The 18505-nt window shown below is 34.7% G+C and overlaps 1 protein-coding gene across 5 annotated transcripts in view; it reads right to left on the minus strand.

The window, feature by feature from the left end:
- The window catches only part of PRKG1 (protein kinase cGMP-dependent 1), a 1342121-nt gene that overhangs the window by 105674 nt on the left and 1217942 nt on the right, over positions 1 to 18505 (minus strand). For all 5 annotated transcript variants that reach the window (XM_036027548.1, XM_028511229.2, XM_028511228.2 and 2 more), the window contains one exon: positions 11749 to 11823. In XM_036027548.1, the coding sequence (XP_035883441.1) occupies positions 11749 to 11823 (75 nt within the window). The remainder of the gene's footprint in view (positions 1 to 11748; positions 11824 to 18505) is intronic.

The raw sequence follows: 18505 nt of genomic DNA on the forward strand, positions 1-18505 counted from the left end.
ACCTTTCCAAAGTAGGGGGCTTACGTACTCTCCTTGTTTGTGCCATCACTCAAAAAAGCGCCTCTGTCATCCATCTGGTCTGTTTAGAAAGGCATCATCTTGTCAATGGTCTTTTTCACCTTGGCAGCTTTTTGGAGTCCATTTTAAATTAAGAATTATTTTATAGTTTAAAGCATCCTCTTCATCATTAATTTAATTATTCAAGTAATATAATAACATTAAGAGGCTTATCAGGAAAAATCATGAGCTCCATCCGAAGGAGTGCCTGAAATTAATGTTTATCAGCATGGTGAGCAAGGGACCTTATTTGGGAGAACAGTTCCTTAAACAAAATTATTTTTAGTAATTTTAGTATTTTAATTTCAGTATTTTTAGTAAAACTGTATGTTTTACTAAATTATGATATTTTGAAAAGACAATTTTATTAGCATAACATGCACACCAAACTTAAAAAATCAGGGTCATTTTATTAAAAAAATGCTTAGAAAAGCTGATAGGGAATTACTTAAAAACCCAACCAGTCATGTTTTTCAACTCCTTAAACTAAAAGTGGTCTTAAATTCATCATTTTAAGAGGACTTTATCTCCTTTTCAAAGATATTAGAATTATTACCATTCAATAAGCTCAATCACTAATGTATCTAGGTTGTCTTAAGTGCCTGAAGAGTTTTTGAATATTAGAGTAATAGCTTTTGTTTTATATCCTTACATGTCTGATATATGTACTAGGGAATAGGCTGGCAGCTTGAAGTCATGCAGTTTATAAAGTTGACTAATGTCCTCAATTTATGCATCGGAGGAAGCTGGTGCGATACAAGCAAATAGCTGTGAGCTTCACTTCTGTATCTCGTCTTCCTCACAGAACCATTTAAAGACATAAATTAACATGGTATATTAAGTTTATTATATCAGAACTCTTTATGTTGCTGTTTAAATTCATTACTTAAAAATCATTTCTTTCTAAAAGAATTCATAGGGGAAATATTGTATAACATTTACAGTTTTAAAGGAACTCTGTAATTTTCTAATGGTTTTCTATTGAATGACAGCCTGCTTATTACCATATCTAAATGTCACAATGGCAAAAAAAAACTGTATGTATAATGATGAAAATGAAAATGGCTCTGTTTCTAAAGTCTAATTTAACTACCATGAGTTATCAAAATGTACTTCAAGCAAAAGTGCATGATTTTCTATCTAAATATTTCGAATAAGGCACTAACAGAAATACTTCTGGATTCTAAGAGGAAAGAGATATAACTTAGGGACCTCTGTTAACATACAGACCCACAATTGTTCCATGATCCTTAAGAGTCTGTTGTCTATGGATCACCACAAAGATCTCTCCATTTTAAGTTTGGAAAACAGCATCGTTGAAAATATTGTTTTTATATAAAAAGTACTGATGCTTCTAAAAGAATGGCCTTTTAACTTCTACATTCTTAGCATTTAACGTGACAGGATGTTTAAGATTATCGTTTTTAAGGAGTGGGGAATAGACCCAAAAATGCTAGGAGCTAGGTTCTAGAAGACCTTGTGCTGAAGGTCACATGGAGAAGTTAGTGTCGGTGCTGTGACTAAGGCCCAGGTCTCCCAACCCCAAGGCATATTTCCCTTGCTATTTGAACATGGCCCCTCCAGGGAAACCTCTTTCGGCACTGAGCATTAGCCTCACTTGCTCTCAGTGGATTCAAAGGTTTTCTTTCTAGAATGGCCCAACGTTGTATCCAAAGTGGGATTATAATTATGCTAAATGTTATCTTCACTCCCATGAGAGAGATTGCCTTTGCTGAAGACATGGTAGTTTAGCCAAATGTTATTAATTTTCAATGAAAACTGCTAAGAACACAAATGGACCTAATACTAATATTATAGGTATTTTTTCTGCTTTTTAAAAAGTATTATATCACAACAGGCTCTAGAATGCCAACATACCCAAAAACACATTGTTTGGGTTGCTCTCTTTTCTATGAAAGTTAGGGTTTCTGGAAGGTTGACTTGATTGCTATGTGGATCCAAATTAACCTTAGGATTTAAGTAGTGCTTGGTGTTTTAAAAGAAATTTCCAATTGCTGTTATCTAATACAACAAGAGTGGACTGAAATCATCCTTCTTTTCAGAAGAAGGAAACGGAGTTAGCAACCAAATGGCTTGTCTACATTCACCAAGCAAGTGGGCAGCACTGGAATTTTCAATTATCTGTAGTTCTCTGCTCTGTCAGTTAGAAAAGGTTGCATGCAAGGACATACTGGGATTCACCTTATAAAGTCTTACTCCCCAGAGAGTCTTAAAGATAAGAGCTACAGAGAAGAACTTAGCAAATGGCCTTTGAGAGCTTTAAATTTTTTAATAAAACAGAAAAACGTACTCCTTTCCAAGGCCAAGTAGCTTTATCCTGAAAAATATCTTTTAAGAGAGCTACCCAATCAGTCTTATGACACTTAAAAGATAAATTTACTCTGATGCTCTCTGTTGTCGAAAATCACATTGAAGTACTACTGTGTTAGCACTGCCGGCCTTATAAACTCTTGTACACCTCTCCCCAGCCTTATTACATGCACTATAATTTCAAATGCAAACAGTTCTTACACCAACTTATTAGTTCAGGGCCAACTGTGCACACTTTCCAAGTCTCCTATGTTTTGCCCTGCAATAAAATGGAAAACACTTTTTATTCTTTAGAGAATGAGACTGTCTTTGGACTCCTCAACCCTAGAAGTGGTCAGCAAGCACTATTTCTGGTTTGACGGCTATTTCATAATTCCACTCTTAGTATTCTTTCCTGTTAATTTGCTTATAATCCTCATTTTGGAACAGGGTATTTGCTCTCTTGAATTCTTTCCATCAGGGGAAAAACAATTTTCCAGGCTCATTTTCCTGAGAATTGCTTAGATGAAGAACAAGTTGGTTTTAAGTAAATTGTTGATAAGATTGTGGGAATACTAAGATCTTGAGTCTAAAATGCCTGACAGAAAAACACTAATAAGAAAGGCCAAAATTTGAAAATCGGGGCATTCAAAAGAGTAGCGCTGTGTGTATTTGACTGTGCATTTAAATTTTATGTTATTTTGATGCTAGAAAACCCTGAGGCATTTGAGATGTTATCAAACAACACAGATTTGTGTTCTGGTTTGCATAGCCTCCTGTGTTTTGAGATGCATTTGATGAGTGGATTTTCAAAGGCTTGAGTAACACTCACAGTTCCCCTCCATGGGCCAAAGAGCATGGAGCAACTGCCCCACGACAAGCAGAGCAAGCAATTAAAGGGCCGTCTCTGCTAACAAATGTAATGGGAGAACATCTTTTACTGCTGTCACGTTGTGTCAAACAACAAGGCTTGCACCAAAAGTAATCCTGGGAATATCAGGCTAAAACATTCCTTCACAGATGAACTTATAAACAGAAAAAGAACTTAAACTCAGCGAGGACTACTTATGGAAGTAGTTGTAAAATTTTTATTTGGACTAAATCAAGAGGCCAAAAGAGTAGCCCTCATACAAGCAATATTCTCTATCATTCTTGCAAAGAGATAGGTGAAGTGACTGTGAAACTTCATCGTTTAGCTGCCGTATGTTGTCATCTGGACCCTGCTTTGCATCATAGCATTTTTTTTCTGGCACCTGACCATAGTTCTGTCTTTCTTGCTTATTTTAGTTTTCCTTCTGAAGTACATAAATCTATTATGAAAGTTCTCTTTTTGGTACAAGGCAAAGAATAAGTGAATATGATGGTTCACAGTGAGGACAGTAGGGTAAGAAAAAGGGTCATTTCAAGTCAGATCTTTAAGTCTCTGGTCAATTTGTGCCTCCTTGCTCAGTGACCCTCCCTCCTCTTTGTGTCCCTCTCATGTCATCTCTGGACAAAAAGGAGCTTATGTATAAATTTATGCTATAACATTAGGGAAAAAAATTAATTCCTCTCTGGAGAAGTTTTAATTTTCACAGGTTCTATAGAGAGAAGACAATATTTAAACCTCAAGGAATATTACCTAATATAAGATTGTTAGGGACCACCCTGCCTGGTCTCAGGAAGCTGTAACGCCCCCCCCCCCCCCCCCCCCCCCCCCCCCCCCCGTGACTTAGGCTGAGTGAAAGACCTCCGAACCAGAAGCCACTAAGGAGATAAAACTTATTTCCCTGGCATGATTGGCAGTCAATGACGGGTAACAATTCTCTAAGAAAGAGAATGAATCTAAGACAGACACAATCCCATGGAAATGCCCTGAGAGAAGGGGCTGTGGAAATGAAGGGGTGATGGACATCAACCCCTGCCCCCTTGGCTTTGTCAAAGCCTGAGTCTTTGCCCCTGGATGTGAGAAATCCAAGTCTCCTGGCTGCCTTTGTCTTCTCAGGCCTGCAGGGGTGAAACAGCCCAGACCAGAAACAGCGGACCCCCAGGGTGATCAGGCTTGGGACATAGAATATGCAAGATTCTGTGAGATCTGTTTGCTGGAGAATGTTATTAACTTGGAATTTAAAAGCACAAACAGGAAACCAAAACTGCCCTTTGAGCCATCTGTTAAAATCCCAAACCTTGCCCAGAATCTCAGCAGGAATTCTGTCCCCTCCTTTGTAAGTTGCCTACATCTTTTGATCTTTTCTGCCAGACTGTGAATCCACAAACTAAGTCTGTTTTCTCAATAAAAAGCTGCTTGGGTATGGAGACGGGGCACTCCCCACTAGAGGGGATGGCCAAGCAGCACCCTCCAGGAGACAGGGTGGCCATAGGCGCTCCCCATGTGAGGAGTGACCCTTCGGTCCCTATTTCTCCACAGGACCTGGTTGTCTCTGTGTATGTTTTTCTTGTGTTTCGATGAACTTCTGCAGCTGAGATGAATACTGCTGGCCGGTATCCTTCCCCTTAAGATGAAACCCTTAACTAAGGGTTAAGTGAGACCCTTAACTAAGAAATCAAATCACGAAATGGTGTAAACCTTATCCATGGAGATGGTATGATTTGCCCTTTGAAGAGATCTGCTTTTGTCCATGGAAGTTAAAAGGACCTGAGACCTACTCACCTAGTCTTAAACTCTCTCAGTCTTATGCAGTCTCCTCTGCTGTTTTAATATGCTCACTTCTGTCTCAATATTGAAGATTCATAATCTTCCATTACACATTTCTGACTATTTCACTTGAAATTCCTTATATAAGCTCATTGACTTAATTCTTCAAATTAGATTAATTTTCAGTCCATGTTAGGGAACTCAATCTCAATCATTCCATCCTAAAATGAAAATGACCAGCAGTTTGATAAATCTAATTAGTATTCATTAACTAACACCCAGGACCTCTCAACATACAATAACTATTCTCTCCTCCCCCATTCTTGAAACACATAGCTTTTGCGATACATCTGGTTTTCCTTCAGTGTCTTATCTCTCTTTTCCTGTGTGTGTGTGTGTGTGTGTGTGTGTGTGTGTGAAATCTTTTCCCTTTCCCTGATTTTTAAATGCTAAACTTCCTCAAGAATCAATTTTCAATGCTAGTTCCTGTCATCCTCTGCTATTTTACCTACATTTTAAACTACCATCTAACATATAAAGGCTTATTATTCTTAAATGAATACCAACCTCTTCTCTGAGTTCCAGACCTCCCTAATCATGTCTCAGAGGCACCTCATTTAACCTGACCAAAAAAAAAAAATCAATTCATGGCCAACCTACTCTCCAAACCCAGCAACCATCCAATCTTTTTCTGTCTTAGTAAACACTATTGCCTCCCTGTGATCTACAGACCCCAGCTCTTTGCATCTTCCTCAACCTTTCTCCCCTTCATGACAGTATCTATCTCCTTAAGGAAACCTGTTGGCTTTGCCACTTAACTATCTCTCAATGCTCTTCTCTACTCCCACTGCCCTCACTCCAGTTTAGTCTACATCAGCATTTACCTGGAAAGTATATGGTTCTTCTTGCCTCTGCTTTTCACTCCTCCAATCATGGAGCAAAGAGTGCTCACTTTTAATATAAACCAGTTGGCTGGCTTACACACCTGAAGTAATTACCCTAAATCCTTAACATCTATTTGATCTCTGTCTTTTACATCTTAGGTTTCAGCAATGTCGGTACTTTGGCTCTTTGTGCATATCATATTGTGTCCTACTGCAGGCCTTTGCACATGCTCTCTCTCTCTGTCTAGAATGCTCTCCACACTTCATTGCCCAGCTAATACCAACTAATTCCTGCCTAACCAGTACCAGCTAATTCTTTAAAACTCAGCTCAAATTTAGTTAGAATGTCACTTCCTCAGGGAAGGCTTCCCAGAAAGATTACTGTGTGACTTTTTCCAACTGAGCCACCTGCACCATGAAGGCAAAGGGCATATCTGTGTCATACACTCCTCCATAGTGGCACTTTGCAGGCACACAGGAAATATCTGTTGGATAAAGGAATGCTTATGATGAAGTGAATAAACACGGGCAATGCTGGCACATGAGGGGCTGCAGAGTCATTGTAGCGAGTCTTTAAATTGATATTTATAACAAGTGATATGTGGATTTAAAAACATGACTATATTCATTTGGAGGTTTACATAGATTTTTGCCATGAGAAAGAGTTCCTTGTGGAGATCAGTATTGAGAACCTCCAATGCTAGTCATGAATAAATACATTTACAAATCTGCATTCATACAGCTATCAGAGCTGCCCAACCAGAGGGCTTCAATATGGATCCCACTGGCTCTCAGATAAGCAGGGTAGAGTTTGGGGTGGCTAAACCAGTTGGCACAATATGCTGCGCCTATTTTCTGTGCATGTCATGACACAAAATAGTTTGGAAAGTGCTCCTAGATGGAAGCAATTTCAAGGTGTTTTTTGTTACTTGCTGTTTTTTAAAAGAAATGGTTGAGATTTCTCAAAAGCACAATGAATTGAATCAATAAGGCTAAACTTGAATCAGTTTCAAACACTATATGGGCATTCATTGTGTTATCAGGCCACTAACAAAATGGCATTAATGAAGTGTATGTAATAGCATTATAAATGTTTATAATGTGATGGATGTTAATTGTAAAAAAGCAGAATATAAAGTCATAAATGTACTATAATTATAAAATACAAAGATAGTAATAGCAGTTGTTCTTGATTAGTTTAGACTATAATTTTTAAAAAATCTATCTTACTATATTTCTATTAAAGTAAAAAATATATTTTAATAAAAATAGACATGATTGTATATAACACACTGGTTGTTTATTTTTCCTCTCTGTATGACCATAATCTAGGAATATAACCGCGGTGTATGTAAATCACCTTATTATAATACAACCTTACATGAAAGATTTATATGATTAATTATTATATTAACCAGCTGAGTTGACAAATATATATATATATATATATATATATCAGTATGTATGTTTCATATTCAGAGAAAGAACTCACTTGTTTATAACTGCTGAGTACAGTATTTAGCAATTAAGACATCAATGATAGAAAAACTTGAATCCCTGTTCTGGGTATCTACCCCCAAAATTTGAAAACACTTATTCACAAAGATATATGTAACCCTACATTCACTGTAACATTTTTTAAAACAGGGAAGACATAGAAACAACCTAAATGTTCTTCAGCCAATGACTGAATAAGGAAGATGTGGTACCTATGTACAATGGCATACTACTCAACCATTTCCGACAATAGGAATGGACCTTGAGAGTATCATGTTAAATGAAGTAAGTCAGATGGAAAGGGACAAGAATTATATGATTTCACTCACATGTGAGATACAAAACAGAAAGCCACAGACGAATGAATAAACAAAACAACCACTGTCATAGACACAGGCAACGGCATGTGGTTACTAGAGGGAAATGAAGTGAGGAGAGGAGGAAAAGGGTAAAAGAGATCAATTATGTGGTGACACAAGAAGACCAGACTTTGGGTGATGTGCACACAATGTAATGTACAGATGATGTGTTATGGAATTGTATACCTGAAACATATGTAATATTATCAACTAATGTTATCCCAGTAAATTTAATAAAAATGCAGGGTCTGGCAAAAGTAATGCCTGCTTGAGTGTGGTTGGTAGGGTAATAATATGGGTGTAATAATTTATAGTTTTAATTTTAACATTTCACCTAAAATGTCATAATGTATGCTTGAGTATGACATTGTTGTGTTACAGAATTACATGCTTATGATTTTGTAATAAAAAGGGGCATTATTTCTGCCAGACCCTGTATTTTATTTCAGAAATAGTCTATGTTCATATATCAGAAATACTTGTAATGAAGTAAAACATTTACTTTTTCTATTTGATATTTCTGGATGTTTACATTTTTCCAAGACAAAGTGTAAATATAGAGATAGGACTCACCACCCAAACAGTGATACCCCCACGGTAATTATCACAAATGAGAACTGAACAGTGAACATAATCATTGAGTTACACATCACTCTCTCCACTAACTTACAAACTCCTTCATGGTAGAAAATAGATTTCCATTTGGTATGCACATTGTAAAGCACAATGCCTGGCTCATCGTAAGTACATTTCTAAATGTTTATTAAGCAAATGAGTCCACATTGCCAAAAGAAAATAATGCGTACCTTTCATCGCATATGCTGCTTGCTGTTCTAAATAATGGTTAATGATCCTTAGCTTTGATCTGATGTTGTCTCATCTAAAGTCTTTGTGATTATGACTTCATATTTAGAAAGAGAAGCCCTTAGCAGATAATTAGCAGCACTTCTGAGAAGTTTAAACATGCCATAAAGGTAAAGTTTCTGTCCAGAATAATTTTCTTGGTAGGAAGTACATCTCGTGAAATAGGCTGTGGGCACATACGCTGCAGCAAGGAGTTTTGAGAACCATTTCCCTTAAATAGTTCTCTCAAGGCAATCTTCCTGGACCAGCCACTCAAGTTGAATGCTTGATATGTTTTTCTAAAAGGGATGACTTGTATGTTTTGTGGAAACATTCTGCCACTGACGCCCGATAGCGCTAAACAGGGTTAATTGTTTCTCACAGTTGAACTTCTGAATGTCTCAACTAAATGGATCTTTATAGTCAGACCTATTTTTTTCTGTTTTTACCAAAATAAGCATAGTTAATGAGACAATACCAACAAAAATTTTACATGAATAAATAAAATGATCATTTTAGTTGGGTTTTAAGAAATATTAATATTACCTTTAATGAATTTTACAAAAATCAAGGTGGTCTTTAAAAAATAAAGCTTCCACAGTGGACCCAAAAGACCACCTTACTTCTAAATGGTACAAATTTAGTGATCTATATAAAAATACAGAGATATTAACAGAATTCTAAAGGCATTTTGGAGCAATTACAGCCTTGTCTTAATCCCTGCAATGCTGGTAAACCTTACAAATTCCTGAAATACAAAGGGAAGGTACAACAGTTTCAAAGGGAAAAAAATCCAATACAGAGAGACAAAAATGTTAACTCAAATAGATATTTAAACTAGTTAGTTCAACTAAAAAGCTTTCCCTGGGGAATAATTTACTATTTACCTTCTCTGAGTGACAGGGCATTTAATTAAAAAGATGTTGTCAACTTCAGAAATCTTCAGATATGAATTATAGAAAGCTGTAAAATGCTACTACTGTTAAAGTAATAATAATACCTCCCTCGATATGTATGTATGTTTGTTTTTATACATACATACATATTAGTATTACTTGTATTACTTAGTATTTACCTGTATTATTAGTATTACTTAGTATTTACTTGTTTGGCTATTTTGAGGAATAAAGGTTATATTATCAATCTCTCTAGCATTGAATCAATGGCTTTAGATTTTTTTCATCAAGCTATTCCTATTTTCTAAGTAATTATCAATACTGAGGAGTGTGGGTTAAGCACTCATTTGGATTTATCATTAATTAAACAGAATAATTCAAGTGGATCTTTTTATATTCAAGTATAAATATATAATGGCTAATTTATAATCCTGTCAAATTTCTGGTCAAATATTTTGAAACATTTATAGGTAGTAATTTCATTGCCATTCTTTAGTCATAATTAAACTTTCTTTTAACTAAATGATAATGTATTTTAACAAAAATATTTATGTATATTTTCCAGACTGGGTTTAATTTCATGACATGCTATCAAAATGAGAGTAGTTTGCCTATATAAGGTTAAAGAATTCTTGCACATATAAAATAATTTTTACATTATAGATATGTACTAATTTTATCTGTAAGTCAAACCATATATTAAATACATTAGTAAATTTCTAAATGTTTATTAAATGAGTGAGCATTAGGTTATATTTCTAGTAATTACTTCTACCAACAATATCATCCACTTTTATAACCTTTTATAATTTACAAAGTATTTTTACATACTGCCAGCAAGTAAATCACAAAAATCCCATTTTAAAGGTAAGGTAATGAGATTGAGAGAAAGGGGTGTTGAGTGCTGACCAGGATCACTTGGCCAGCAATGGGAGAGCCAGGAGAGCCCGAGGCTTCCAGCCCTTGGTCAGCGTCATATTGTTTATAGTGATTGATTCTCTGCCATTTTGAAGAACTGTCACCATATCTATTTTCTAAATGTCTGAATTTGAATTTCAGTGAGTTTGTTTTCACACTGTTTTTAGTTGAAATGTGAAAGAGAACCCATAGTGCCCAGAATTCATGAGATGTATATACAGTTTTCTTTGCAAAACCAAAGGTAAACTGAGAAGGATATAACTAATTCATAATCACTTACTATCACTGATCAATTTTAAGTTTGTGAGTAGATTCAACATTGAGTAGAGGGAATTGAAGTTATGTAAAACATTAATTAATGAATTTGTCTAAAGTTTAACAGGGAAACAGAAGTAGATAAATGGATACTTTAAGTTAAAAGAACTTTAAGTATTTTTAGTACTAGAAAAAAATTTCATCTTCACAGAATACCAAGAAAAAATATACTTTATTTCTTTTGCTTTTAGGATACTACAAAACCAACCAATCAATTCTGCCCCTGAACTGTCTATTTACAGACAGATTTTCTTTATTTAATCCTTCAGGTTTCCTGTATGATATCAAATACTATATTATTTTTACTTAAATTACTGCACTGGAGGAAAGATGAGAGAATTATATAGATTACAGTTTTTAATAAGTAACCTAAAATTTTTTCAGAAAAGGCCCAATCTTAAATAACTTTAAATCTCTGTATGAAAAAATAAAGCTATGTTTTAAATCAAATTATTCTAGTAGAGAAACTTGTGTTTTATTACACTAAATCAGTAGTTAATGGAATATGCACTATCTTATACATTCTGGAAACAGTGCTAAGTTCAATGTAAAGCAACAATGTAGTCATGCAGGAAAATATTTTCCAGCCTTATTATTTTTCATACAATTTCACAAACAACTACTGAATACAACCACCATTCATTCAGAAAGTATTTTCAGTGAGAGAAATAATGTATTTACATTTAATTTTTTAATATTGGATTTTAAACTATGTAATTTGCCATGTATACTGTACACTTTTTTGCCCAAATTTTTGAGGGAAAAATAAGGATGCACATTATACATGGATATAATGATTACATACCATGGGTATAATAATACCATGTATAATATACACCAAAATGTGGGAGCACATTATACATGACAGAATATGGCAATTACCGTGAATCCTTTGCTTCTTTTTCCTCTTAAGTAATTAGTTTCTTCTAATCAGAACAACGGACTTTGTAAAGTCTAACCAAATATTTGATATTATTTCTGTTCAAAATCATTTGTTAAATCAAGATGAAGGCCAGAGGAAAAAAGTCACTTACTTTGCTTTAGCTTCCGCATCCTCATATGCTTTATTAGAAACATCATCCAATCCTCCAATTAAATGCTTGAAAGATCTGTTAAAGGAAAAACACAGTGAACAAGATAAATCCTCTATGAAGCTCTAACAAGGACAACCTAGTCAATGATATACTGAAACAATCTAAAAGGATCTAAATAAAAATGAGTTCAAACACTTAATCTTGATACATTATTAAGACACACAACAGGTAATGATATAAACTCTATGAGAGCAGACACTCTTCAGTCAAGTTCACTTCCATAGCTTCCACCACTGAGACCCGTACCTGGTGAAAGTAGATACTCAAAGAATTGAGTGAAATAAAGTCTGTGGCCCACTAACTGATAGAGATCCCAAAGCCAATTATAATAGTGAAATATCAAGACCTACTAATTTTTGAATGACTACTGTATTCTAGGTACTATTCTTTTAATACTCATGAACATATATTAATTCCAATTCTCAAAGTATAAAAGATAAGCATCATTAACTCCACTTAACAAAACAGTAAAATAATCTTCATATGCAAAATAAAGGAGATAAGAAGCCAACTGACAGAAAGGAATTAGCGAAAAGTCAACTCATTCTGCAGCAGTGAAGAAACTGACTTGAGCATTAACAAGGAAGAGTAATGTATCTCCTTCAACTCAATCTGTTCAATACTTTATTATATACCTAGAACTATGTCCATACCCACTTTATATAGTGAAGTCTCAACTCATGTGTCTATAACATATTATAGATTCAGGACAAAATAAATGTGCATACACACAGTAATCACTCTCAAAAATTATTGAATGCAACTACATACAGTAACTCTAACACATACTACATTCTGGCAACCACTGACCTAAATGAATGAAGAAACAAAAGGAAAGTCTGTGTTCAAAATTCCAAGTGTTTACATAAATCAGAGCCCTCCCCTACATGGTTCTTATACACCTGGTATTGTTCTATGTGTTAGAATGTACTGGGAAAAAGAGGACCTTAAGCCACCGCCAATGCTGGACCTGACCACGAGATTCCTCATTATCAAAAGCAACTGAGACATAGCCACAGCATACTGCTGGAAACTAGTTGAACCCTCACTTCCCCTCCCCTCTCCCTCTAGCTTTACCCAGAGGCAAGGCCCATAAATCTCCGAATCAGCCATCCGTGATCAGAGGACACTGTCTTACAAACATCTATACCCAGGATACCTTGGGCAGATCATCAGGGGTCTCCCCAGGGGTCTGTTACACACCCTTAAAAACGCTTCTACCCCCTTCCTTTGCTGCTATAGTCTGCTGGACTCAGCCAACCTGGTCAGTGTCTAACCCTGAATAAAAGCCCTTAATTGGACCTTTCTGGTTTTCAGTCCTTTCTTAGCCACCTTAGCTACCTAACACTATGCACTTTACATGTAGTAACTCATACTTCAATAGTTACAGTGATCCTGTGATTTAGGATTATTATCTCCATTTTATATGATAATACTAAGGACTGAGAAGTTAAGAAACTGACCTAAAGTCATACAGCCAAAAGACTGATAGGGAAGGAGGGGTCATTCTCCTTCATACTCTTAAACCTATACTGCAGCCCCTATCTAACCTCTGTCTTGAAGATAACTATCAAATCTCCAACAATACTTGAGGTAAGTGTGGAGACTTTTAAAGTGCTGAAAGAAACTGCATTTCAATTTGAACATCTTTTATCTTAATGCATACAAATGGCCTTGTGTGTTGGATTAAACAACAAAATACGATACTCAGGTCCTGAAACATTATCTTTGCTGATTTCAATTTAGATGTTGCTTAATTTTACATGTTTATGTAAAAGTGTTCACATAAACTTAAAAAACAAAAACAAAAAAAAAAAAGGAACATGACATTCAGCTTAGGGCTGACTTGGGGTGGGTGAGTAGCTGTTATTGCAGGACCTTAAGTAATGATCTCATCCGGGGGACAGGGTAACTGATGCTGGCTAAATACACTAATTATTTCTAATACAAAAATAAAATGACTAGACAGAAGCCCAAGGGATTGAAAATCCTATTTTAGAGTCTAAAGCTTTCTGTCATGCATTGCATTAATGAATGCCAAATGAATGAAAGCCGAATGAATGAGCAATAGGCAGTGGTTCTTATAAATATTTAAAAATATATACAATTAATGATAAAATAAATTGTAAAAATAATTCCCATGTTTGAAAATGTTTAAATATTATTTTGTGATTGTTCTTTATATGGTAAATTTTCTCACCTTCCTATAGAATGTCTTGGTCATTATTTAGAGAAAGTCACTCTTAGAGAAATTTCCTAAGGCTAGATGGCTTGTATTCTAAAGTAAAACACAATTATTTCTCTTATGGTAAAAACGATAATATCCTGTTGCTTTCCATTTTTTAATAGATAGTTTAGAATTTAAGCACAGAGAGTTAATGTTACTTGTCCAAGATGACTATAATTCAGCAGCATATTAAGAATTATAATTCATTTTCCCTAATAGTCACTGCTCTCCTTTACAATACTTAGATATTTTTAACACAACCAAACTCAAAATATTGTGAAAAGGCATGGACAGAGAGAAACCAAAGAGAAACAACCACTAAAACTTAGCTTTTCAAATATATTCAGATATATTGAGAGAATGGGTTCTTAGACATTTAAAACTCAGTCATTTTGAGAGTTCAAATATTTCTAAAAATGTCCTGTCTTTCTCCTAGTAACTATTTAAGCTAAAGTCATCTTAAGCAGAACAGTATATGATCAAAGAATTAGAGAGAGTGAACTGGTGACAAATTTGATAAGGATAAAGAATTTTTAACTTAAAACAAAACTATTCATCTCACTAGGTTTAGTAAAAACCACACAGGTCACTCTTTAAAAAAATACAGTTTGAGATTTCCCTTAGCAAGTACACAAATGGAAAAGCCTACATTTGGCAAAGCTATACAGAGTTTCAAAAGTAGAAACAAATTAATGACAGCAAAGAGGTTAAAAGTAAGTTGAGTCTAACTGGGGAAAAAAACAGACCTGCTAATGATCTGTTTATATTCATTTTTATTGAATCTTACATCAAATTAGAAGTATCACATTAAAAAAGAATGAAAAAAAGAAGTATTTGAAGTATTAATATTTCAAATGTCTTTTTAAGTGTCCTCAATTTACAATATAAATTTTCTATGTGGTGCTAATGATCCAATATTTATTATTATTTTGTGCTACTGTGTAAAAAAGAAAGGAAATGACTTGTACTTACAAAAGGCCCCCAACTTGATATAATAGAAAATTATTTTTGAAATAAAATAGGTTCCCTCTAATTGAGGAAAGGCTTGTCTTCATTTTTTAAAAAATTGAATTTATTGGGGTGACACATTCTCAAAACCATACAGGATTCAAGTGCACAACTCAATAAAACGTCCTCTGCACAGGGTATCAAGCACCTACCACCCCAAGCAAAGTCTCTCTCTGTCCCCATTCCCCACCTCCTTGCCCATCTCCACCTACTTTCCATCTCCTTTCCCTATGGCTATCACCTCACTGTTGACTGTGTCTATGTGTTATGTATACATGTTTTTTTGGCTAATCCCTTCACCTTCTTTCATCCAATCTCCCAAGGGCCCCCACCCCGACAGCTGTCAGTCTTCTCCATGTATCTATGCTTCTGTTCCTATTTTGTTTGTCAATTTATTCTGTTCATTAGACTCCACATATAAGTGAGATCATATGGTGTTTGTCTTTCTCTGACTGGTTTATTTTACTTAGCCTAATAATCTCCAGATCTGTCCATGCTGTCACAAAAGGTAAGATTTCCTTCTTTGTGTGGCTTCATAGTATTCCACTGTGTAAATGTACCACAGGTTTTTATTCGCTCATCTACTGATGGGCACTTGGACCATACCCAGATCTTGGTTATAAGAAATATAAATAATGCTTCATTGAACATAGGGGTCCATATGTGCTTTTGAATTGATGTTTTGGGTGTCTTAGAATATGTTTCCAGAAGTGGGATGGCTGGGTCAAAAGGCAGTTTGATTTTTAATCTTTTGAGGGAACTCCATATTTTTTTCCACAGTGGCTGCACCAATCTGCATACCCACCAATAGTGCATGAGGGTTCCCTTTTCCCCACATCCTTGCCAACATTTGTTGTTCATTGATTTATCAATGGTAGCCATTCTGGAAGGTATGTGGTTATATCTCATTGTGTCTTTAATTTGCATTTCTCTGATGGTCCATCTGTGTGTCCTCTTTGGAGAAATATTTATGTTGGTCCTTTGTCCATTTTTTAATTGGATTGTCTTCCTGGTATTGAGTTGTATAAGTTCTTTATATATTTTGGAAGTGAACCCCTTGTCAGTGGTAACATTGGTGGATAAGTTCTCCCATTCAATGGGCTCCCTTTTCATTTCATTGATGGCTTTTGTTTTTGTTTTTTCTGTGCAGAAGCTTTTTAGTTTGATGTAGTCCCACTTGTTTATTTTTTCCTTTGTTTCCCTTGCTCAAGGAGGTATATTGGCAAAAATACTGCTACAAAAGATGTCTGAGATTTTATTGCCTATATTTTCTTCTAAGATTTGTATGGTTTTGCAACTTACATTTAAGGCTTTTATCCATTTTGAATTGTAAGTTGGCAGTCTAGTTTCATGGGTTTTTTGCATGTACCTGTCTAATTTTCCCAACATCATTTATTAAAGAGACTGTCCTTACTGCATTTTATGCTCCTGCACCCTTTGTTAAATATTAATTGGCCATAAGGTATTGGTTTATTTCTGGCCACTCTGTTCTGTTCCATTGATCTATATAACTGTTCTTATGCCAGTATCAGGCTGTTTTAATTATAATGGACTTGAAGTATAGTTTGATATCAGTTATCAGGAAAAATGAACCAAGTTTGTTTTTTTTTTCTCAAGATGCTAATGGTAAGTGGGCTGTTTTTGTTTTGTTCCATATACATTTTTGAAATATTTGTTCTAGATCTGTGTAATATGCCATTGGTATTTTATTTTATTTTATTTTATTTTATTTTATTTTATTTTATTTTTACAATTTTATTTATTTATTTTTAGAGATCGGGGAAAGGAGGGAGAAAGACAGGGAGAGAAACATCAATGTGTGGTTGCTTCTCATGTGGCCCCCACTGGGGATCAGACCCTAAACCCAGAAATGCGCACTAACTGGGAATCGAACCTGCAACTCCCTGGTTTGCAGCCCACACTCAATCCACTGAGCCACACCAGCCAGAGCCATTGGAATTTTAATAGAAAATTGCTTTTCATTTAAAACAATTAATTTTCTATTATGGAAAAATTTTAAAACTGAGAGAAGAAATCACTCCTAGTTTTCTAACCACAAATAAGTACTGGGAAAATCTTTATGTATTTTTTTTCTGTGTAGCTTTATTGTTGTTTATGGAGTTGTAATAATGAAGTAGCTATGATTTAATATCTTGATTTTTAACTATTATAGCTTAAGCATATACTTTTGTTTTAAAAAATCTATAAGCTATATTTCCAGAGCCAAATAATAGGTCATTATCTGTGCACACATCACACAATATCTACTTTATCTATCTAGACACACAAACATCCACACACACACTCACATACATATATTATATGTTAATGAAGGGGCTGACTATCTATGAAAACACTTATGTTTGTACTCTTGATAACAGATTAAACATATGGAATTTCTTTTTGATGTAAAAATATCCAGGACTATAATTTTGAAATTGTAATCATGTGTCCTTTTTAAATATACTTTATTTAGAAAACAATCTTGGCCAAATAACATTTTTTTTAAAACATGAAACAAATGCATCCTGCATTCTAAGTCTCCTCAAACAATAAGTCAACCATTATGCTAAACTAAAAGTTTAAGAAAATGTAGATTTTTGAAGCAATATTAATAAGCCCCAAATGACGGTGTCTGTATATCCCTGCACTAGCCATTGAATAACTGACAACATTACATTACTTTATGCTTCTGGTGCAAGTATGAACTAATTAGTGTTTCACTTTCCATTCTTTCTGATGCACTGCAGGAACACCTGCCGTCGGTGTGGGCCCTCATTAAACAGACATTTGGAACATTATTACTCTAAGTATGAGATGTCTTTTTAAATGTTTACCCCAGTCCTATGACATTTCTTGAATACAAAGGAGAAGACTTGTTGTTTTACTCAAAGAGGTATTATAATGAAACATTTTTGAAAACTTTAATTGCTGACTGAGAAGAAACCATAAGGTATTATTTATCAGTTCTAACAAATATAGGAAACTATAGGAAAATCATTAAATTTATGAATGAAAAACTTTTAAAATAAAATAGCCAACTTCACATATTCTAGACATAATTTTGAAATAAATAAAGAAGACATTAATGAGCAAAAGACTTTAATACAGTGAGATTCAAGAGCAAACCTATTGCATGCATATTAAGTATAGGGTATGAAATCCAATTTTAACAAGTCTTGACAGAATTTTTTGAGGAGGTGGATAAAATGTTATTAATTGAGTACATACAGGTAGAAAGAGAGCAAATGGAAAATCCTATTTTATGTTTAATGCTCCTAGTTTAAACATACTTGCAAAGTTAGGGTACACAAGAAAGAAAAGAGGAAGGAAGGAAGGGGCTAGAAAGAGAGGAAATAAAGAAGGAGGCAATAGAAAGAGGAAAAAAGGAAAGAAATGACTCTTTCATGTCAAGAATGTTATTTATAAAAAATTTTCTTAAGAAATAACATTTAAAGGGCT

Source organism: Phyllostomus discolor, chromosome 5 (genome assembly GCF_004126475.2).
Source record: "Phyllostomus discolor isolate MPI-MPIP mPhyDis1 chromosome 5, mPhyDis1.pri.v3, whole genome shotgun sequence".
Classification (NCBI taxonomy): domain Eukaryota; kingdom Metazoa; phylum Chordata; class Mammalia; order Chiroptera; family Phyllostomidae; genus Phyllostomus; species Phyllostomus discolor.